This window comes from Podarcis melisellensis (assembly GCF_964234715.1).
Source record: "Podarcis melisellensis genome assembly, chromosome: 1".
NCBI classification, from domain to species: Eukaryota; Metazoa; Chordata; class Lepidosauria; order Squamata; family Lacertidae; genus Podarcis; species Podarcis melisellensis.
This window is the reverse complement of record NC_138528.1, coordinates 10,768,136-10,792,477: the sequence shown is the minus strand read 5'-3', so window position 1 is coordinate 10,792,477 and position 24,342 is coordinate 10,768,136. Positions and strand designations below refer to the sequence as shown.

At 44.3% G+C, this 24,342-nt stretch overlaps 1 protein-coding gene across 1 annotated transcript in view; it reads right to left on the bottom strand.

The window, feature by feature from the left end:
* The window catches only part of BRF1 (BRF1 general transcription factor IIIB subunit), a gene marked incomplete at its 5' end in the record, with an annotated part of 195,682 nt that overhangs the window by 170,219 nt on the left and 1,121 nt on the right, over positions 1-24,342 (bottom strand). Inside the window, one exon of the mRNA XM_081911507.1 lies at positions 18,478-18,555. Coding sequence (XP_081767633.1) covers positions 18,478-18,555 — 78 coding nt within the window. The remainder of the gene's footprint in view (positions 1-18,477; positions 18,556-24,342) is intronic.

The following is a 24,342-nucleotide window of genomic DNA, read 5'->3' as shown; positions in this document are numbered from 1 at the left end:
TTCGGTGACTTTCGGATTGCTGTGATGGGACGATGAGCTGCTTGTGCGTAAAATGCAAGTCCCTCAGAGTTTGATCAGGTTTTCAAACCTCTGCCTGTGACGGAGCCCCTCCAGCATGGCTGCGTCAATCACTAGTAGAATCCGAAAGTGGCTGCTTTCGGAAACGTTTCCAACATAAAAGCTCCTTAACGGAAACACGTCGTCTGGCCTCTCGGCGTGACAGTTTCCGTCGAGGTGTGGGTGTCCCTATAGGAGGTCCTGAGACCTCCCCACTGGTTTCGCTTGAAGCGTCTCTGAGCCATCCCTCCGACTCACTTTCCCTTGGAGTTCTTGCTCGCCCTCTACTGGTTCCCTCTTCCGCTGCTACTGCTCTCTCAACCTCAGGGAGCCTTTGCACCTGCGGCGCTTTAGATGTCAGTTCCCTGACACTAAGCCACCTCTTTAAGAATCATGCAGTCTTTGCCTAAAATGGCTTATCATATCAGAGTAAATCAGGCCCACTGAGAATCATGGTTTGCAAACCAGGAGCACACAACTTCACCTCACCTCCACAACAATTACGCCTTTCACGTTTTTAACTGCAGCAGTTATTGCACACCTGTAGCCCTCCAGGTGTTACTGTGCTATAGTATAGTAACTTCCCTAACCACTGACCTTGATGGTGGAAGTTGGAACAATATATGGACAGTCACAGTTCCCCATCCCTAAACTGCAGTTTCAGTCCTTGATCTTTGCAGAAACTGTTGTTTGTATTAACTAAGGTTTTCATCAGTGCTCATATCAACGCAAGAGCGAAGTTAACAAAGCAAAGAATAAAAGTAAAAGGAGTGGGGAATTGCTCTGGACAATCACAGTCTTTTAACCATAGTTAGGAAATCAGGAGCATTATGACTGCTCTGGGCCTAAGACCATTTTACAGACCATTTGTCGGCCTTTCCATCAGAATCTCAGCCTTTGGTCTCCCCAGATTTCCCAGAGGTTTATTTCAATGACTCTGACTTAAACCAGAGCTTGGCAGTGCTCTTAGGAAAGCACTTATTTATATCATTGGAAAATACACAAATAGAAATACAAGATAAAAAAGAAAGCTATTAAAACAATAGTCCTGCCTCCGCAGACAGAGGCGGTATGCTTCTCAATACCAGTTGCTGGTAAATCACAAGTGGGCAGAGTGCCGTTGCATAAGCATCTGGACCAGATGAGCCATTGGCCTGATCCAGCAGGGCTCTTCTTATATTCTTAAAAATACTGTCCTACTGAAGACTGCAGAAGCTAAAACTTCTTGAAAACATTGTCAGCATTATATTTGACTAAAACAAAATTTGCTCTAAAAAGAGATTCCACGGTGACTCAATTAGTCAATTAACTTTCTCATTTCCAAAAGTATTAACAACCTTCCAGTATTAGAAACTCACATATATAAGCTTAAATCTAGATTACAGTCACCACAATGGAATATCTATTTGCCAGGGGTTAGACTAGATGACCCTCAGGGTCCCTTCCAATACAGTGGTACCTCGTGTTAAGTACTTAATTTGTTCCGGAGGTCCGTTCTTAACCTGAAGCACCACTTTAGCTAATGGGGCCTCCTGCTGCTGCTGCGCCGCCGGAGCACAATTTCTGTTCTCATCCTGAAGCAAAGTTCTTAACCTGAAGCACTATTTCTGGGTTAGCGGAGTCTGTAACCTGAAGCATATGTAATCCGAGGTACCACTGTACAGTGGTGCCCCGCAAGACGAACGCCTCGCAAGACGAAAAACCCGCTAGACGAAAGGGTTTTCCGTTTTAGAGGCGCTTCGCAAAACGAATTTCCCTATGGGGTTGCTTCACAAGACGAAAAAATCTTGCGTGCCCCGGCGGGGTTTTTTTTGCTTTTTTTGCCCTTTTCCTAAGCCGCTTATCAGCTGTTCCGCTGATAAGCCGCTTAACAGCTGATCGCTGGACGCTGCTTGACAGCTCTAGCACTAATCCGCTAAGCTGTCAATGGGCTTGCTTCGCAAGACGGAAAAACCGCTAGACGAAGAGAATCGCGGAACGGATTAATTTCGTCTTGCGAGGCACCACTGTACTACAATTCTACAACTCTATGATCTCAACTACAATGTTTGACTGTAGTTGTTGTTGGTTATTGAATTTCTATACCACCCTATACCTGCAGGTCTCAGGGCAGTTTACAGAATAAGATCAAAATATAAAACCACAAAATCCAAAATCAAAATAACAACAACCCAATAACACCCCCCCAAAAAACTCCACATTTTAAAAGGGCATAGTTTGCTCTTCCAACAATTCACTTGTCCCAATATTCAAGAAGGAGAAGCACACACAGTGGAAATGGAAATGGGATTAACTATGGACTAAGGCTGAGGCTTTTAAGATGTAGTCACCAACCTGGCGCCCAAAAATCTCCACGTAGTTGCAGTAGCAGTGGCACCCTCCCTGTAAGGCCAAGGTTTGGCTTCCCATATTGTCCAAACCAGGACTCATGGGTAAGCTGTCTCCTAACTGATCATCAACAGGGGCTACAGCTCATGGCTAATAGGAGACAATTTAAGCACAAGGCCCTTGGCTTAGCACAGCAGTAAAAAGGACAGGGGATGATCAGGGCAGTTGTGAGCATCTCTGCCGTACATTCACACGACATGGTCTCAATGAGTCGTACCTTGGCATAATGTTGTGCAAACCGGGCAAAGGAGATGCTCAATGCTTATGATAAACCACAATGCCCAGAGCTTGCGTTTCCTTAAATTCCTGTTGTTTTCATGCAACGATCACCAACTACACACAGTGTGTTTTGTGTTAATAAGAATCTGAATGATTTAGCTATATAGCCTTTCCCTGCGCCTCTCTTATTTTGGTTTGTGGAAAAGATTCATAAGCCTCACGAGTGCAGTGCAGCTTCTTAGAAAAACAAAAAAAACAAAAAAAAATCAACTGATTTGACTATAATTAGCCCACAGATTTGTTGTATTCTGCACTGGTTAATTTCCCTTTAAAAGGCAGCCCCCATCATGCCTTTTTCTTCCCTTTGTTCTAGCACAAAAGATTCGCAAGACTGGAAATTTTCAGAGAAAATAAAAATTCTTAATAATAAAAAATGTGTTAAGCTGCAAAAGAAGATCATGCACCTCAGAACAAAAGGACCGCCTGAATAACCCTCAAACTGTTCCAAGTCAGCTTCCAGCTTCAAGAACAAGGATTGCAATGACTGAAACCATTCGCTCTTAAAAGATGAACTACATGCTACTTGCAAACACATATAATAAAACTCCTAATGGATGCTGCTTTTAGGCAAAGCAGATTCAGAAGAGGCTAGTAAACAGAGCTCCCCTTGCCTGCTTTTTTACCCTGCAACACCCCACCCCACAGCCACTTCCCCCTCTACTGATGCATGGACACTCAGGCTTGGACAAATCCATTACAACAGCACAGACAGGTTAGCCCACTGATGAGCAAGGAGGTTCCCCTTCCAGTTGGCCCATTACAACGCTGCTGCTGGGTAAGTGAGTATGTGGGGAAGGCTGGCCGTCACTGCACCTAGTCCACATACCTAGTCACTGCTTGTGGGCACAGTGGGGAAGGATTGGGATACCTGTCAGACTCCCCCTGACTCATCCGTGGGTTTGCCTGGAGACAGAGTTGAACTAGATGACCCTTAGGGTCCCTTCCAACTCTACGATTCTGTGAGCCATCAGCTTCACATAATGATACAGCGCAAAGGAGTAGCTAAGTGGCGGCAGAGGTACTCAGGGGCAAAAAGTCAATATCCCTGTCTGTATTGATAAATTAATAAAATGTTATTATGCTATCATGGTGGACCTGGACTTTCCAGCTAGCTAGTAGAAACTAGCATGAAGCTCCCAAGCCCGTAATTTGCAGGTCCCTTTGTGTGTGTGGCTTTAAAGGAACAAGAAAATACATACTCAGTGGGTTGCTTTTATTAAACAGAATATAAACTTAATGTAACATAAGAACAGCCTGATGAATCAGGCCAATGGCCCATCTAGCCCAGCATCCTCTTCTCACGAGGCCTATCAGAAGCCTAGAAGGAGGACACAAGTGCAACAGCACTCCTCTCCTCACCTGTGATTCCTAGCAACTGGCATTCAGAGGCAGCACAAACGAGTGGAGACAGTTCTGTGTATCTGGAATCAGAAGCAATCTGAGACTGGGATATATTTTCTCCCCTCCTGTGATTTTCACAGCACAAATGCTGAAGAAGAAAAATTGCATAAGGCTGCAGCAATTTCAAACAAAAACTGCACTTACTCATCTGCTGCAAACAGCTAATAAACAGAACATTTCTACAAATCCTCCCACTCGCGTGAACTCAAGCCAAAGAACAGAACACAAAATACCTTCCTTCCCCTTCAATAGGGAAGGATTGCAAGTGCCGTGGCTGCGTCCTTCCCCCTCCGTTTCTCACATATGCACAGGCACCGTTAGAACGCCGAGTCAATTCCAGCCCAGAATTTCAAGAGAAGCTCCTTCCAGGGATATGGTGCCAAAATAAATGTTTTATTTTGTAGACTCCCAGCATAATGAAGAGAGAAAAGTGCATCCAGCGTGAGAAAAAATGCTATGGCTCAACAGACCTGGGTGAGAAAATAGCACACTGTGGAAACACACTGCAGAAACCACTGGCAAAAACACCTGCCATGTCTACAAAGCAAACTGAGAAGGGTTAATGGAGGTGGATCAGATATTATCTCCTCCTTCCCCCTCCCCGCCCTGGCCTACAGACTAGTGCACAGGGAATCACAAACAAGTGGTCACTAATGCAAGGTGCGTGCTGCGGCTATTTTGGCAGTGGCATTAGTCCTCCATAGCCGCCCTGTCTCTGAATCGCCAGCAAACTATTGTACATCTCAGGTCTTCCCCTACGCACCAAAGAACGGGAGCTACTGAGCACAGTCACTATATCCTGCTCCATGATACAGCCCCTCTTGTAGGAATTACAACACTCCTCTACTAGCATGGAATAAAAGTAAGCTTGTCCCAACTTAAATAAGGGCTAAAGGTGTGTTCAAAGCATGTGTTTTACTTGCAAGAGATCCCATGTAGGGCTGGGAAAGAGTCCTGTCTGAAATCCTGGCAAGCTACTGCCAAATCATGTAAAATAGACAATAGTGAGATAAACGGATCAATGGACAATGGCAGCTTCCTCTGTCCGACCAAAGAGCTCATTTTAGCAGTGTCTTAGTACAACGCAGAAAGAAGCAAAAATTCACTGCTGGTCCTCACATTTACTACACATACAGTATTGTTGTTGTTTAGTCGTTTAGTTGTGTCCGACTCTTCGTGACCCCATGGACCAGAGCACACCAGGCACGCCTGTCTTCCACTGCCTCCCGCAGTTTGGTCAAACTCATGCTGGTAGCTTCGAGAACACTGTCCAACCATCTTGTCCTCTATCGTCCCCTTCTCCTTGTGCCCTCCATCTTTCCCAATATCAGGATCTTTTCCAGGGAGTCTTCTCTTCTCATGAGGTGGCCAAAGTAGTGGAGCCTCAGCTTCAGGATCTGTCCTTCCAGTGAACATCAGGGCTGATTTCCTTAAGAATGGATAGGTTTGATCTTCTTGCAGTCCATGGGACTCTCAAGAGTCTCCTCAGCACCAAAATTCAAAACACATACAGTATACCTGGTGCCTAATCTGACATCATCAGAAACTCAGCTTCAGTTTGTATTTAAAGGAAGGTTCCAACCAATATGAAATTTCCAAACTCAGAGGAAACCTCAGAGTTAACCAAGCAGTGAAGCTGGAGAAAGGTTCAGAAGCAAGAGCGGGGCAGGCAGGGCTTCAGAATCTCCCACCCCAGGAAAGGTCACCTGGTGGCTGCTTTATCATTTAGCTTTGTCCTGGGGGGCCGCTGCATGTCAGTGAAGACAATACTGAGCTAGACGTACCAATGATCTGACTCAATATACGGCAATAGCCCTCCCATTAACAAGTCCTTTGTTGTTGTAAGTATCAGAGGCTAACAATCACCCTTGTTTAAAGTCCAGGAGACACCACTGGAGGCACTTAGCCTACAGTAACTGGACAGGTTTGATTAATATACATATATTAGCATAAACTCTGAGCCTTTCAATAAAATAAAATGGACATAACCAACCAACTAAGCAATGTTCCCATGCAGTCTCTATCTTTCTTCAGACTCTTCAGCTGCCTGGCAGCAGTGATTAGAGAGCTGAACTGTGCATGTGAGCAAGAGAGAGAATTTGCTACCCACCCATAATCTTACAAATCTAAAGGAATCAAATTAAGCTTGAATAGATGAGTGTCCTTCACTCAAGGAATATCAATTTACAGTACTTGTAAAGAGGCACCGCTTTTATATGAATATAATCCACCAAGAGGGTTGCACACAAAATAAAGCATAAAACATAGCAACAAGGTGCAAAAAGGCTTCAAAATTACACTGAATTAATAGCTGGAAAACCAGTGCTCTAAATCAGGAATCCTACCAAGAGACAAAACACAAGACATAATTAGGCCCACAATGTAAAGCTGATTCACCGCTTAAATGCCTTTTGGTCAATTAGAAGTCCATGGAAGCATTAAAAAAAACTGCAGGTGGCAGACACCATTTTAGAGGAGATGTTCCTCCTCTCTTACTCAAGAGGGAATGCCTCTTCTTAGATAGCAGCTCTTGTGGCTGTTTACTATTTACTTATTAGATCTGTATACTGCCCTATACCCGTAGATCTCAGGGTGGTTCAAAACATAAAATTACAATACAAAACACACAAAATACATAATAAAAACAAAGACAATCCAATAATCCCCCAATAATGCAGTGGTCCCCAATTAGCTAAGTACTGTGGGGCCCCTTGTTTTCCAAAAGCCAAGACATAGAGCCCCTGCTTTTGAAAATGCTGATAGGTGCATTACCTAAAATCAAAGGGAATGCTCTCTTCAGAAACACTTTTTTATTCATATGCATAACTTGCTGATTAACTTGCTGATTAAAGGAGTGATCCTATAACAAGACCCACCAAGTTCAGCAAGGTTAGGATCCAGTACAGTGGTTTCCAATTAGGGGTCCAGAACACACCCGGGGGCCCACAGCCCCATCCCTTGCCTCCCCCCCTACTAATTTTTGTCATTTTTGCATGGTAATATCGCAATTTTATGGTCTATTTTAGCAGTGTGGTTTTTCAATACATTGGCCAAAATCGGTTTTGAAATCACACCGCGATAATGATTTTGACCTGGCAATATGCAACAATATATTGCTCCTTGCGCATACTGTATGAGAGCAGGGCAGCCGATTTCAAGGCACCGCTGATATCTCAAGAGATCTCAGCCAATAACACTGCTGATCTGAGCTGCCTTCCCTCACACTGAGGGAGACCAGAGTAGCCGATTGTAAGGCACTGCCTTCCCCTCATGCGGATGAAGAACAGGGCAGCTGATTGCCCTCAATTCAAGGGACCGTGGCACTACCTTCCCCTGGCACTGAGGCACAGCAGCTTTTCTCAGTCAGCTGCCATAGTGGGTGTGCATCTTCGCTGGCTGCCTCGCTGATGGCAGCTTGATGCACCCCCCCCCATCCCTGCAAACCATGCAATGGAGGTGACTCCACTTCCTCTCCTGCCCCCACCCACTGGATCTCCAAGGCTGCTCCTTCCCTCATCTCCATGCCTGATCTCCAATTTCAGACACCGTGATATATCCGAATATTGCAATGTTTAGCCGCTGATCTATCACGAGGTATCGCTCAGCAAGTCCTAGTCTGTTATTTAGTATACCTAAAATCCTTTGCTTATTAGGAGCTACCCCACATTTTGTTCAAAAAATTGCTTTGCAGAGGTAACAACCATAGAGTCAGCAGAGTAGCAAGCCGCTGGGGCGCCTGGGGCAGGGCGCCTATGGGGGTTGGGGAAGCTGAGGCAGGGCACGCTGCCAGAACTGTGTCCCTCCCAGCACCCTCTACCTGGAGGGCCACGGAGTAGGACACAGTGCTCGTGCGCCACCCCAGCACAGCCTATAAAGCAGCGCAGGGCTGGGACCAGAGCTGCCGCGTTACTGCGGGGCACCCTCCAGCTAGAGGGAGACACTGAGTGACACGATATGGCAGCTCTGACATCCTGCAGGCATTTGCAGTAACTCACAGGTGCCCTTCTGCTGGAGGGTACCTGTGGCGAGGTGGCACGCGGACTCATGGGGCCAGCGCCACTCGTGGGGCCAGGGGAGGATGCAGCAGCTCAGCGCGCTAAGAGCCCAGCCCTGGGCTGCACTGCTTTGGGGAGCAGCACACCAAGCTCTGGGGCACCTGGACTAGCATGTCACCTTGCGCTCCGGCGTCCCCAATTTAAGTGATGCCCAGGATGCCCCTGGTGTAACTTTAGCTGTGGGAACACACTGGTGTAACGCCAACCCTATTTTAAAGCCTTTTTTTCCCTCTGCCACTTGTGAAACAAGTTTGGATCTGGTGTACTTTACGCTGGCTTAATCTACACCGGGTTGCTTTATGAGACCTTCTTGTATATAGGATTACAGTATTCCCTTAACTGATTAATCACAGGAATTTGGTTAATTCATCAGTTAAGATTTCTTTAAGTGGACACCAGCTTGACGTACTGTGTGTCGTTGCTTTCGTTTTACCCTGATGAAGAGTAAAGATATAGATACATCTTGAAACATACTGGGTCCCCCAGCTATTTATTTATGTAGATCGCCACTGTATTATTCAGCATAAAAGACATACAAGGAAATAATTTCTTGAAAATTTGAGTTGGCTTAAGGTATTTTGTTAGCTCAGCTGACAAGCTCCCAACAATGGGCTCAGACATGTGTGCATTCACACACGGAGTTAACGTTTTACTCATGCTGGAAATGTACGGTCACGTGCAACACACAGCTCCCTCTAGGAGTTTTAATGCTGTTAACTGTGTTTTTAAATACAGTTTCAACCAAACCCCATTTGCCACTAAATTTGCCAACACACAGGCTGCACATCTAATTCTCTACAGGGAAAAAAGCTCTCACTTTAATGGGCTTACAGAAATTGCTTTATGACTCTTAGCTTTGACTTCATGCATAATACAAGGAAAAGAGCACTGTGTATAATCACTGTGTGTGTAGGATATGAAATGGAACACCGGGGCTGCACTGATGACAGCACCAACATCAGCCATGCTTTGATTTCCATAGAAGAACAAATAAAAGTGGGGACATGACAATGGGGTTCCTCACTCTGGCCAACAGACCCCACCCTTTAGATCCATAGCAAGCAAATATTGCAAAATGAGATCAAAATAAGCATAAAAAATTATTAACAGGTTCTCCCAGTACCACCCACAAAAGTCCACAGGATACCTCCTACTTCTAAAGCTTTCGTTTTGTTTGTATACTGCCCTTCATCCAAAGATCACAGGGCAGTTTACAACATAAAAATACAAAATAAGAACACAAAATACATAACAATGCAAAAACAAACCAATAACCCCTCCTCCCACAAACACATTTAAAAGGCCACAGAACGTTCAATCAGCCAAAGGCCCGGTTACAGAGAAACATAAAGATATGTAATGAAGGCACCAGGCGATCTGCCCTAGGGAGAGGGAACCCACTGCAGAAAAGGCCCGTTCTTGGGTTGCCAACCTCCAGAAGTCTTATGAAGGAGGCACATGAAAAAGGCCTCAGATGATTATTACAGGGTTCAGGTTGGTTCATATGGGGAGAAGCAGTCCTTGAGGTATTACGGTGCTGGGGGCAAAGTTTGCAGATAATATCAAATTATTCAGGATGGTGAAAATCAGATTGTGAAGAGCAAAAAGGATCGCTTTACTGGTAAGAAGGTCAGTTCTTCAAGGGCTCCCAAACACAGCTGTGAATGAATGGTTCTGAGATCACTAACGTATTTCAGAATTGTTGGCTTCAAGGGGGCATGCATATCTAAATAACTGTATTTTTATATTTATAACTCGTTTTCTGCACGAATACTCTCACTGTCAACTTTGCTACTATCTCTCCCTCGCTTAGGATTACTGCCACTCAAGATGCCAGCAACTTTCACATTTTCCACCAGTCCTTCCGTATTTGACAGAAACAATTCAAGACCCGTCATATTCCTCATTGCTTCTTCCATTTTCTGAAATAGGTTATCCTCAAGAAATTACTACACAGCCCGTGTTTTGCCTCCAACAAATTAGGATAGATGGATTAATAAACCATTAATACCAGTTTATACATACTTGACAACTTTGCTGACTCCCTAAGAATGCATTTCATCTGTCTGTCTGATTCTGTCATTCCAAATCCATGTCTATAGTTATGCCATCTCTCCCCCCACACCTTGCCCCCAACCTTCCTTGCTCTTAACATTACAGAATGGTCTGCAGCTTCAATTCTGCAATTCTCCAATTTTGCTTTAAGCAATCTAACCTTCCTGATGTATTTCTTAATCAAGAAATACCAGTTCAATGGTTTTGAAGCATTATGAACTCAGGTCTGCAAATAAATTACCAAGTTCTAAATGCCATTAGAGAACTATTAGCAGCAGCAAAACAACAATTTCACCAAATGAATAGCTTTCTTATTTTTGCATAGTATTCAACTCCAGGGGGAAATGTAGTAAAAATGCTTCTGCCAATTCATTTAAAAAGTACTTGCATTAAGAAAAAGAAAAGAAGAAGAAAAAATATTTTTTTTTCACTTCATATGCACAAACTTTCCATATTGTTTTGGTTACATGACTCATTTCTCTCAGCTGTATCATCATTAAGTGGCCTGGTACAAATGTAATGTTCCATGAATACTAACTGTGGTCAAGAGATCAGGAACATGCAATATGCTTGTAGGCTGGAGCCCAGACCAGGGAGCAAATATATCATCAGATGATGATGATGATGATTATCATCATCATTACGCTTATTATTATTGTTATTGCTATTATCATTACGCTCATCTGACTGGGTTACCAGTCAGTTGGAATGAGAGCACTGTGTCAATCTTCATTTTATATAATGCATTCGTTTTAGTCTTTAAATTGTAAACTTCCCTTGCATGCGTTGGTACGAAGGCCATATGTAACTCCAATAAATCATCAGACCTGTTCTTTGATCTGATTTGAGGAGATTGAAATCAAGGAGCAAAGATTGCCCAAAAAGAAGCGGAGGAAATTCCAGCCCAGAATTTCAAGAGAAGCTCCTTCCAGGGATATGGTGCCAAAATAAATGTTTTATTTTGTAGACTCCCAGCATAATGAAGAGAGAAAAGTGCATCCGGCGTGAGAAAAAATGCTATGGCTCAACAGACCTGGGTGAAAAAATGACACCCTGTGGAAACACACTGCAGAAACCACTGGCAAAAACACCTGCCATGTCTACAAAGCAAACTGAGAAGGGTTAATGGAGGTGGATCAGATATTATCTCCTCCTTCCCCCTCCCCGCCCTGGCCTACAGACTAGTGCACAGGGAATCACAAACAAGTGGTCACTAATGCAAGGTGCGTGCTGCGGCTATTTTGGCAGTGGCATTAGTCCTCCATAGCCGCCCTGTCTCTGAATCGCCAGCAAACTATTGTACATCTCAGGTCTTCCCCTACGCACCAAAGAACGGGAGCTACTGAGCACAGTCACTATATCCTGCTCCATGATACAGCCTCTCTTATAGGAATTACAACACTCCTCTACTAGCATGGAATAAAAGTAAGCTTGTCCCAACTTAAATAAGGACTAAAGGTGTGTTCAAGGCATGTGTTTTACTTGCAAGAGATCCCATGTAGGGCTGGGAAAGAGTCCTGTCTGAAAACCTGGCAAGCTACTGCCAAATCATGTAAAATAGACAATAGTGAGATAAACGGATCAATGGACAAAGGCAGCTTCCTCTGTCCGACCAAAGAGCTCATTTTAGCAGTGTCTTAGTACAACGCAGAAAGAAGCAAAAATTCACTGCTGGTCCTCACATTTACTACACATATGGTATTGTTGTTTAGTCGTGTCCGACTCTTCGTGACCCCATGGACCAGAGCACGCCAGGCACTCCTGTCTTCCACTGCCTCCTGCACTTTGGTCAAACTCATGCTGGTAGCTTCCAGAACACTGTCCAACCATCTCGTCCTCTGTCGTCCCTTGCATGCGTTGGTACGAAGGCCATATGTAACTCCAATAAATCATCAGACCTGTTCTTTGATCTGATTTGAGGAGACTGAAATCAAGGAGCAAAGATTGCCCAAAAAGAAGCGGAGGAAATTCCAGAATGAAGGATGTGAATAAAAGAGTTTCAATGTTTGTATTTGAAGAACAGCAAGTCAGAAAAAATAACCTGGCTGGAAGATAAAAACAGGTTAAAAATCATTATCATTTCCCGAGGGAGAAACAAGCTGGGAAGTTTGATGATATATTCCAGCACTATGAAGTGGGTGGATGAGAGAGGGAGGGATGGAATTTACGGTGGGTTAACTGCTAAATTAAGTGGTAAATTACTGACCACTACATATGAGATTGAGATTAAATCTTAATTCCCTTTCCTCCAAATCTGTTTCACCTTGAATGACATGACAATGTGAGGATGAACTAAAGCCAGCTTGGGGGAGAGGTACCTATCTGAATTAAGTTATTCCAATACAGTACTTTCTATCAGGACACCCAGTTTCTTAAACAAATAAATGAAGCAAGCAAGCATCTGTTTACCATAGATCATTCCATCACATATAATGCATGTAAAAAGTATAGGGGTGTGGATCTGGATTAATACCCCTATTCCATATTTGTTGGCAGTCGGCATTCATCTGTCTTAAGAGAGAATGGGGTGCGCCTCTGAGGAGAAAGCCAAACCGCTGTATTAGCAGCACTGAAGTGACCACCCCAGGGAACAAGGAGCACGATATATCCCTCACCAGAGGTACTACCCTTCCCCAGAGATACTATCCCATACACCCCTTTCCCCTATAATCTACTGTATTTGAAATTAAAGTCCTGTATGACTCTCTTGAACTTGTCTGTCCCAAGTCTAGCCTTGGCCCTAGCACAGAGGTAGGCAGCCTAAGACCCATGGGCCACAAGCAGCCCACAGGGGTCATCTAACTGGCACATGAGCCACCCCCGAACTGAGCCGCCCACTCAGCGAGTCCCCGCGCGCTGCGCTAAACTGGCCCAGCATGGCACGGGGACTCGCTTCCGTGGTGCTGAAAATCGCGTCTGCACAGAAACAGATGCTGAAAATCACGGGCACGTACATTCACATGCACATGCAATCCGGCCCAGGGAGGGATCTCCGCGGTAGTGAACTGGCCCAGGCGAGGTAAACCTTGCCGACCCCTGCCCTAGCACAAACACGTCAAAGTTTTGTTCTAAATTGGAGACACAGTTAGCTAAGAGAGGTCATCTTGTAGCTCTCACAAACAATATTGTCCTGGTGGTTGTGAAAATACTGGGTGGCGGAATTCAACATAGTGGGAATTACAAATTGCAATGTGGAATTTTAATATGCAATTTGCAAGCTGATTTGCAAGCTGATTTCAGTCACTTTGCTGTATCACGGGACTTTCAAGTCTGTAAGAAATAAAATACTTGCCTCATCTACATTTTCCAAGAAGTCCTTTGAATAAAACTAGTTACATTGATCTGTACCATCCGAAGCCTGTCTGCATGCCTGTCATTTAAGCTAGTTCTCTAAAGGAGTGGACCTGTGATGGGGCGCCTGATGGATACTAGATTGTAAGAACGTACTACCTTCCCAAGTTACAATTCAGAAACTTGACATTCATTTCCATGAACACGAATTCATGATCATCAAAGAAAGTTTCTGGCAGTTTCCCTCTCTACGCTCCCATACACGATTCCTCAACTAGCTCTGTTCCAGGGAATTGGCAAATTGCCAGGGCGCAACAGAGGTTTGCTAAACCAGTGTTTTCATCTTGCCTCTCTAAGGCGACAATTCTAAGTATACCATAAAGCAGGGATGCCAACTTGAATAAAATATTGTAGGGGGCCAGGTGAGCCAAAGGCCTGGTCAAAGGCCTGGAAATGATGCCTTATGAGGAACGGCTAAGGGAACTGGGCATGTTTAGCCTGGAGAAGAGGAGGTTAAGGGGTGATAGCCATGTTCAAATATATAAAAGGATGTCACATAGAGGAGGGAGAAAGGTTGTTTTCTGCTGCTCCAGAGAAGCGGACACGGAGCAATGGATCCAAACTACAAGAAAGAATATTCCACCTAAACATTAGGAAGAACTTCCTGACAGTAAGAGCTGTTCGACAGTGGAATTTGCTGCCAAGGAGTGTGGTGGAGTCTCCTTCTTTGGAGGTCTTTAAGCAGAAGCTTGACAACCATATGTCAGGAGTGCTCTGATGGTGTTTCCTGCTTGGCAGGGGGTTGGACTCGATGGCCCTTGTGGTCTCTTCCAACTCTATGATTCTATGAGCCCAGCCCCACATAACTGATCACATGACACAGTGCACACACACCATATGAATGGGAATATGCCCATCAACTTGGGGGGGGGGTCCCGGCCCCCTGAAATATTTTATTGTGGGGGCTGAAGCAATCCAAAAGATGTGCACTCAGAAGCGAGTCCCATTGCATTAAGAAGCAAATCTAATTCTATTCAGTATACTTCCAGGAAAGTGTGCACTTGATTGCTTTCAGACTTAAAGTCAATAAATAGTATGGGAAGGACAAATGACCTAGTCTGAATTTCAGCACTGCAACTTGGCGCTCAGGTTTTCCTTAAGTCGGGGCTGGGCCCTCCAGATGTTGCTGAACTACAGCTTCTATCAGTCCCAGCAAGCATGACCAATGGCAAAGGATGATGTGAGCTGTAGTTCAGCAACATCTGGAAGACAAAAGGTTCCCAACACTTGCCTTAAGTGAACAGACAAAATTCAGAATGCCTCAGCCAATTGGCAGTCATGCCATACTTGTCAGTTCACAACCGTAGCAGTTATCAGTCTTAGTCACAGTCACCTATACTGACTTCTTATTTTTACCCTTATATGTTCAGAATAAGTTACATATGAACACTCCATTAAACTGTATATTTGCTGCTGGGGGGAGCCAAGGGTGCCAAGGAAGGCATGCATGACCTGTAATAATTTTTTTATGTTGCAAAGGATGCTGAGGCACAACTCTCATGCCCAGCCACTTTTCTGACCTTAACCACATTTCTCAGGCAGCCATTCCAAACCTCTCAAGCAGGCCATTAACAACTCTTAAGGTTGCTGCTTGCACTCTTCTGTGGTTCCGGCTCCCACTCAGGGGTGCATATTCAGTTGATGGAGGGCACTGACCAGGTCCATTGGCCATAACTTCCGCCCCCATCAACTGAAAGTGTGCCCCAGAATGCCTGCTATTAGGAATTACAGATGAATACCACAAATGTTAGTTCCTTGCAAGAGGGTCTGTCCACTATCACTAATCTTCTGACTGAATAACTCCTCATAACCTTCCAGGGAAACTGTATTTAACAAGACAAATGATTGAAAATAAAAAGTAGGTTCCACTGGTAGACATACTTCCTCTCGAACCAACTCTTCGGCAGTGCTTTACTTTAAATATATATATATATTCAAGTCAACAGGCAAAGCTCCATGAACTTCAAACTGACAAAACACTTGTCAACAAATGCCAGTGAAAATAAAAATTACAACATCATTCCCACAGTTTCATTTGCTCCTGACCCAAAAAGGAAGGGGGTGGGATTATGCACAATGGCCAGCCAACTGCTTTTCACATCGAAGTCGGAAGAATGTCCTCATCCACCCCAGTGCTGTGTACATTAATACAGACTGTTCTTTCAGCACCTGGGGAATCTGCCAGCACAGTGCTGCACACGCTGGAAAGGAGTTTCTCAGAGACAGAGTGGCAGCAAGCCAGAGGAGGGCTTGTTACACAGATTAAAGTCTGCATTCCTTTCTACCGAGTGAAAGAGAATACCCACCATGCACTGTCAGTAAGGCGGCCCCAGATTAAGCCACAAAAGAAGACAATTCTGCAAGCAGTCTGCTTCTTTATACAACCGTTTAGCAAAGCATTTTACTTTCAAGCACTGTATCTGGGACATGTGTCCGTTTTACTTCGGTGGGACTCAACCAGCTTAATTCCAAGCACTCCAGTTTAATAGCGCCATGGAGTAGACAGCCCCTGTCGCCAAAAGAAGACGGAATGGAGAGATAGGGAGAGAAGTGAAATACATCATTCAAGGACTCCTTCTAGGAGTCATGGTTGGGGATATGAGAGACACTCTTAAAACAAAGAAATTGTTTAAATGCTAATCCTAGCTAAGTAAAAGCTGCTTCTCTGTGAGCCGCTGCAACATGGCTGGAGTAATTTTTAGATCAGCGATGGGGACCCTGTGGTCCACCAGATGCTGTTGCACTCCAACTCCCATCAGTCCCTAGTGAATGGTGCTCAGGGATTTTGGAAATGGTAGTCCAACAACATCTGGAAAACCACAAACTCCCTGCCACTGGTTTAAATTGTCTGGCCATGGAATCAGCAGCAAGGGGGGGGGGCTCTCTAGGACAGTGTTTGCCAACCCAGTGCCCTTCAGATTTTCTGGACTACAACTCCCATCAGCCCCAAACAACACAGCTAATATTTTATTTGGAGGCATTTAAAAAATACATGCATGAACATCTTTGGGCTTGTTGTGGTGACCATTGCCCAGCATGGTTAATTATCAATTTTAAGGGACTTACTGAAACTACCAGAACTGTATGAAACTAAACTTTTTTGGGGGGGGGATCAGTTTACATGCATCCTTACAGGTCATGCTAGCAAGAACTCATGAGAAAAAAATCAGCCAATTCTTACATTAGAACCCAAGATTAGTCTTCAAGCGATTAAGGGTATCACATTGAAAATAACAGCAGTGTCAAACTGCCTAAAGAAAGCTCAAAATACAGAGGAACGAGAAAAACAGCCCATTGTGATTTTTAAACATAGTGTTCATTTTCTGCTATAAAATTTGCTTTAAAATATATATATAGTAATTGCACCATAGGATTTTAAAAATAAAGTACGCATCATAATGGGCATGTTATACCAAGCAGTATGTGGAGAGAGAGAGAGAGAGGGAGGGAGAGAGAGAGAGAGAGAGAGAGAGAGAGAGAGAGAGAGAGAGAGCAGCCCATCAGTGTACAGTATGAAAGCTACATCTGATGTAAATATGGGAGGTTGGCCTTCTGCCCCTGCTTTGTCAACAGAGCAGTAACTTTTAGTTCCTGCAGTCCAAGCTCCAGCTTCTCCAACACAAAGGGACTGAACAGGAGAGCACTCCATCCAAGTCTAAATCTGGCCCTGAGTCTAATCTGGCTCTTGACACTAATGCACAAGCCTGCCTCCATAAACAGATGTTGCACATAAGTAGCATTTGTTGGGTTGAAATAGCCAGGGTTTATTTATTATTAAATATATGTCCTGCCTTTCTTCTATCGAAGAGCATTTATCAGACCAAGGCTTACTTAGCTTGAGTAACATTCCTACATTAGACCCACCCTTTTTGTAATTTTATTTCACAACAATGTTAAAGACTGTTTGGGCAGGAGGTGTTGTTTCCCAAAGCACATAGTTTGTCTTTTGCGGGAGGCCAGTGCAGAACAGATTGTAAGAAAATACAGTGGTGCCTCGCAAGACGAAATTAATTCGTTCCGCGAGTTGTGTCGCCTTGCGATTTTTTTCCATCTTGCAGAGCACGGATTCGCTGGGTATTAACGGCTTTAAGAAAAAGGAAGCAAACTCGCAAGACGTTTTCGTCTTGCGAAGCAAGCCCATAGGGGAAATCGTCTTGTGAAGCAACGCAAAAAACGAAAAACTCTTTCGTCTTGCGCGTTTTTCATCTTGCGAGGCATTCGTCTTGCGAGGTACCACTGTACATACATCTATTCCATTTTGAGTCTGGAATCATCATAAATAATGGGAATGGAGGATTGCGAATCTGCCAGATTTCAGTACAAAGATATTGTGGAGCCTGAACTTGAAAACAACCTTTTACACACTAATGATTGATTGATTGATTGATTGATTGATTGATTGATTGATTGGTTGGTTGATATTTATTTATATTCTGCCTTTCTTCCATTAAAGCACTCAAGGCAGAATACACAAGTTTCCCAAGTGGTCTCCCATCCAGAAACTGAACAGATCCACACCCATTTGGCATCAGGAAAGTAACTGCATCATGTGCTCTCAGACAATGCCCTGGGAAACAAACTCCCTCTATTGCAAGGTTACTGAGTGCTAGAAAACCTGTGGGGTTCAGAGACTGCACTGGAAAAATTGGGTACAAGAAGGCTTGGCTGAAGTGCCACCATCCAATCAGACTTGTGCCATTTTCAGGATGTAAACCCCCTCTTCCAACAGAACACATCACACAAGAAGATGTGAGAATAGTTGTCCATCAAATATGGCTGCTCCTTTCTGAAACGCCACCCACAATCAGTAGCTGACAAACCCATGATAGAACTATTTAGCAGAGCAGCCTTCCCCTTGGTTTTAGTTTTTAAATAAGTTATAACAAGTTACCATTTTGGAGAGTCTGTGCCCGCGATTCCTTTCCCAAGTTGATGTGAAATCCTCCAACTGTTTGTGTTTTTCCTGCTGCTGCAAGGAACAAAAAAAGAAAAAAGCTTGTCAAATACTACAGATTAATGGAGGTATTACAATAAATCTTGTGATGGCTCCCTTTTAGTAAGTGTTTCATCTAACAAACTTCAGTGGTCCTAGACACAGAGGCTCCTCTTATGCTGATTAAGGACCCAAGAACACTCATAAGGGAACTCAAGAGCTCTCCTTTCTGCAACTTCATCTGCTTCTATCACAGAGTGCAACAGGCTCTCAGAGTGGGTGACTGAAAGGTTGTGCAACATATATTACTAGGGGCTGCCATCGCTGCTTGCTCTGCTCACCCACTCCATCCACCCATCTCTCTGCCCTTACCACACAGCTGACCAACCACACTCTCTTTACACCTTCCCCCATACCTCACCCCAAGCCCCTCCTCTCTCACCCCATACCCTTTGAAAGGGAGGAAGAGGAACTTCACACAGCAGTTTGCTAAATAACTGTGTGAAGGGTCTTCTCACCCTCTGTTAAACAGCTTACCTGGGCCAGCCGGCCATTCCTCATGCTGCATTTGGCATAGCTACCTATTGGCAGCCATGCAAGCTGCAGAGTGTGACGACACCTTACCTTTTTATGTAGGGAGAAAAACAGTGTGGGGGCACATGCAAACATTTCCAAAGATTCTTATTGGGTTTTCAAAGTCAGGCTGCATGTTAACTACTGTAGTACTTTGGGGTTTAGCAAACTTCCAAAAGGTAACAAGCAAACGCATCAGGAAGCCTCTAAGAATATGTTCCCTGTTATCAAACTATGATTACCAACTTAAGAACAAGCCAGAATATGATACCTCAGTTCTGTCCCCGTGCTGTTTAACAAACTACTGAATGGGATCATACAGAGCTTTGGAGTACGCTATTATCAGTATACTGGCGATATACAGCTCTATTTCTCCTTTTTATCTTCTGCAGGTGAGGCAGTGGATGTGCTGAATCAATGCCCGGTTGCAATAATGGACTGGATGAGAGCTAATGCACTGAAACTTCATCCAGACAAAGACTGAGTTGCTGTTAGTGAGCGGTCCTTCTGTTCAGCTGTGTTGTGTGCAGTCTGCTTTAGACAGGTCACACGCCCTCTGAAGAAGCAAATTCAAAGTGAGGGCTCTCCTGGATCCACTGCTGCCACTTGAGATACAGGTGCCTTCAGTGAGGCAGAGTGCCTTCCCCCAGCTCAGGGTAGTGGCCCAGCTATGACACTGCATGGTGTGCAAGACTAAAAGAGCATGGGTGCAAGACTGAAAGTTTTTTTCTAACAAATAAATTATTCCAGGAGCCATCAGAACCCATTCCATGGTGATGTGCCCAGTCAGAAGGAAAAAATTAAAATGAAAAACACATTTCTGGTTTCCATGCCATTTATGAAAGGTGTCAATCCAGACCTCTTTCGGCATATTTCTTTGGAAATCATTTGCACGTTAAGTTTCAGACTTCTCCCAGTTGACAACAGAACAATTTGTGCTAAAAAGTGGTTTATTTATCAGAACTATTGAGCCAAGGAAGCTGATGATGTGGAAGTAACTATGGTAGGAATATTAATTTTTCTACCATAAGAGAATATGTGGGGGTTTAAGTAATATTTTCACCACTGCACTCTTATAAAGAGAAAAATGGCACATACTAAAACAAGGAAGGAAACCCGTAATATCTGGTCCTTTACACACTTATAACGCAGCCTGCCACTTATGCAGAAAGTGTCCAACCAACTGTGAGATAACCATGGATTACACTGGCTACATTGGGAGATTTAAGATACAAAAGCTAGATGCTTCAGTTCCATAGTATCTGCAATTGATAGCAACAAATGCAAAGATTTTTCAGTCTGAGGTTTTCAGTCAAAAGCTACTGCTAAAAGATGGCTACTCTCAGCTTCTACCATTCAGCTGTCAAGCAATTTTACAGGAAAGTAAACAGATCTGAACACTCTCCAGCAGAGACAAGTTCTGTCAAGCCCATTCTCTCCACATCCCCCCACCCCACCCCTCTTCTGTTCCCAGGTATCACCCCAGTGGGAGTCAGATTCTGAGGTCCTTCTCTGGATGAAATACAGCTCTATAAAAAGCAAGGGGGGAAATCAATGCAGTCACAAAGTGCACAATTCAGCATTTTCATAACTGCCAAACTATCCTCTGCAGCATCTCAAGCAAGCCTTTGTTGCTGTCATGAAAGAAGCATATACAGGAAGAGGGTGCCAGAAAGAGATTTAGCCCTGGTGCATGATACAAGACTGACACCTGGAGGAAGCCATGAAAGATGCAATGAGAAAGTCACTCATACGCTGTGCAGCTTCCCTGGCAGAGTTATCTGCTTCCATCTTTCCTACATGATTCCAACAATCTGTTTTGTCCACATGACTCCTGAGGCGCTCAAGAAAGTCTGTAATATGACGACAGGCAGGTAACAATTAATAAAGAAAGATAAAGTTTATAACAGGTCTATAGGCAGGAAATGCACCCATGCTAATTAAATCTTCCTGTCCTAAGACCACCTGTAGCTTGGAAAGCTGCTATTTTTCTAATGCAACTGTGGGGAACCTGAGTGCCTTCCATAAGTTCTTAGACTCCAACTCCCATCAACCCCAACCAGAACAGCCAATAAGATGGAAGCTGCTGGCCAGCACTTTCTGGAGGTGCCACAAGTTCCCTGCCCCTGTTCTAATGGCTAGATGTGTAAGCATAAACAGTGGCAGTCTGTGTACAAGTCCTACTCTACTAAAATAACTCACAAATGAGGGTGTCTTCTGCATGACCATCCCGCCCCCCTTGCTTTCGGAAGGCAATCTATAAGGAACCTCAGTGAAGCAATTTCTGCAGTAAACTCTGCATTTGAATTCAGCATGAATGGGCTTTAGGATAGCAGAAACAACAACCATCAGTCAAGCTTATCTGACTCTTGAAACCCTTTATCAGAGAATGAGCCACTCAACAGAAGGCTGGGGCTGTTCTGTTTATTTAAGAAATATGCTCATCTGAAAAGATGTGTGGAAGTTTGCAGAGAGATATGGAGAGTGGCTAGGGGCGTAGGGTAATACGATTCTATTTATTTCACTTACTTCATTTGTATACCACTTTTCTGCCAAACCACTCAAGGCAGTTTATAATTTGTATAAGCCATTATCAATCCAAGACTGCTACAAAAGGATTGGAAAGAGAAGAGAAGAGAAAAACAAACAATTTCAGGTCCCGGCTCTTTTACTGTATAAGGTTACCTAATGAGCCAGTGGAATGGCCACAGCGGATCACATTGACAACCAACGTATAAAGTAAATTCTGCATTCTATCTCCGACTGCAAACAAACAACATCATAATTTATGGAAGGATGCTTCTGGAGTCTAAACATGGCAATGTCTCTTTCAAGTTCTGTAAAATATTACTGAAACAGATGGTAGAAGAGTGATAACATCTTCAGCAGTTTTGGCACCACTGTTAAGAAATAAAAGTTATCAGTGCTCGGGGGTACGTGCTTGTTTTAAGTTGCCTGATTTCAATTCATCAATAGGCCAAACTTGGGGTTTTGTAGGTAGGGTTTGTTTGGCAATCACAGAGCAATGCTTCCATATGAGCAGAGGTGTCTAAGACCACCATCCATTTCATGGAAACTGCCCATATTCTCAAGCTTTCCTGAGTAACTAGAAACCACTGTAGGAGAAGAGCAAGCCACAGGAGCCTTCAGTCTTTGTCAACAGGGAACTGGCACTAGCTGTACTAGAGAGAGGCTGTCAGTTTCCCCCCTTTCTGTCTTCATAGGCTATAAATGGGCATTGGACAGTGTCTAAAAGATAATAGTACAGTGAAAGTTTCAGGGGCTATGGAGTGTAATATTTTATACAGTGGTACCTTGGTATTAAAAACTGCTTGGCTCCTGAACAAATCAGCTCCCAAATGCTGCAAACCCAGAAGTAAACGTTCAGGTTTGTGAACGTTTTTCGGAAGCCGAACGTCCGACGCGGCTTCCGATTGAGTGCAGGAAGCTCCTGCAGCCAATCAGAAGCCACACCTTGGTTTTCAAAGGTTTTCAGAAGTCGAACGGACTCCCGGAATGGATTAAGTTCGAGAACCAAGGCACCACTCTTAATGCGCCCACTTGTTAATCCCATCTTGTGAAAGTGAACTGTTTCCTGCTCAACTCATCGGGAATGAAAAAAAGGTGCAATTTGTTAAAGTTCCTGGCATAAATATAAGCCTGTGGTGATTATAACAGCCTAAAACTGCCTACTGACTTCAAAATTTTCTTTGATTTCTGGGTGTCACACCAACTTCTTACTGCACATTTCTTGATTTTCAGATGCCACAGTAGGTTTGGAACACATACATGCTTACCGTATTTTTCGCACCATAGGGCGCACCGGACCATAGGGCGCACCCAGTTTTTTGGGGGGGAAATAAAGGGGGGGAAATTATTTCCCCCCCAGGTGCGGGGCTGGGGCGGGGGAAGCTAGAGCTTCCCCCGACCCCAGCCCTCAAACAGGCAGCTCTCCGCAAGCAGCGGGAGCGCTCCCGCTGCTTGCGGAGAGGTCCGCGAAGCCTGGACGCGCTGAGCTCAGCGCGCCCAGGCTTCGGCATGCAGGCACCTCTCCGCAAGCAGCGGGAACGCTCCCGCTGCTTGCGGAGAGGTCCGCGAAGCCTGGACTCGCTGAGCTCGGCGCGCCCAGGCTTCGGCATGCAGGCACCTCTCCGCAAGCAGCGGGAACGCTCCCGCTGCTTGCGGAGAGGTCCGCGAAGGCTGGACGCGCTGAGCTCAGCGCGCCCAGGCTTCGGCATGCAGGCATCATGTATTTAGTGTTTTTATGTTGTTAAGTCAGGGGTCAGCAAGCTTTTTCAGCCATGGGCCAGTCCACCGTCCCTCAGACCATGTGGTGGTCTGGACTAATTTTTTTTTGGGGGGGGGGAATGAATGAATTCCTATCCCCCACAAATAACCCAGAGATGCATTTTAAATAAAAGGATACATTCTACTCATGTAAAAACATGCTGATTCCCAGACCATCCGCAGGCCAGATTGAGAAGGCGATTGGGCCACAGCCAGCCCCTGGGCCTTAGGTTGCCCACCCCTGTCTGTGTTAAGTGCTCTGAGATCTACGGATGAATGGTGGTAAACAAATCCAGCAAATACATAAAGTTATATAAATAAATAAATTGTCTGTGTTCTCATTTTGCATTTCTATGTTGCAAACAGCCCTGTGATCTTCAAATGCGTGGTGGTATGCAAATTTAACAAATAATAAACAAAAATAATAAATAATACCACCCATTTCTCTCACACACACCTTGGACACTAAACCCCCAGCAGACCCTCCAAGTGTCCTTATTTTCCAGGGACAGTCCCAGATTTACAGAAGCCGCCCCGGTTTCCAATGGGATCCCAGAATGTCCTGCTTTTCCTTAGGACGTCCATATTTTCACTGGAGAAATGTTGGAGGGTATGGAGTTATGCAAACCCTGCCCCCGAGCCAAGGGGACAAGTAACTATACAACCTATAGTCTCCACCCCCTTTCTTTTTTCTTTCTTTTTTCTTCTCCCCCTAATGCCTCAACAAATGAAACAGATTTGTAAAAACGTTAAATGGAAGAAGAAGAAAAAAAATACGAGGCACTACACTTCTGTAAAACAAGAAAATCCTTAATAAAATTTTTTTTAAAAAAAAAGACATCTGAAGGAAGAGTTGCATAGGGAAGTTCTTTAGCGTTCAATGTTTTGTTATGTTTTTATATACTGGAAGCTGCCCAGAGTGGCTGGAGCAATCCAGGCAGATGGACAGGGTATACAGTGGTA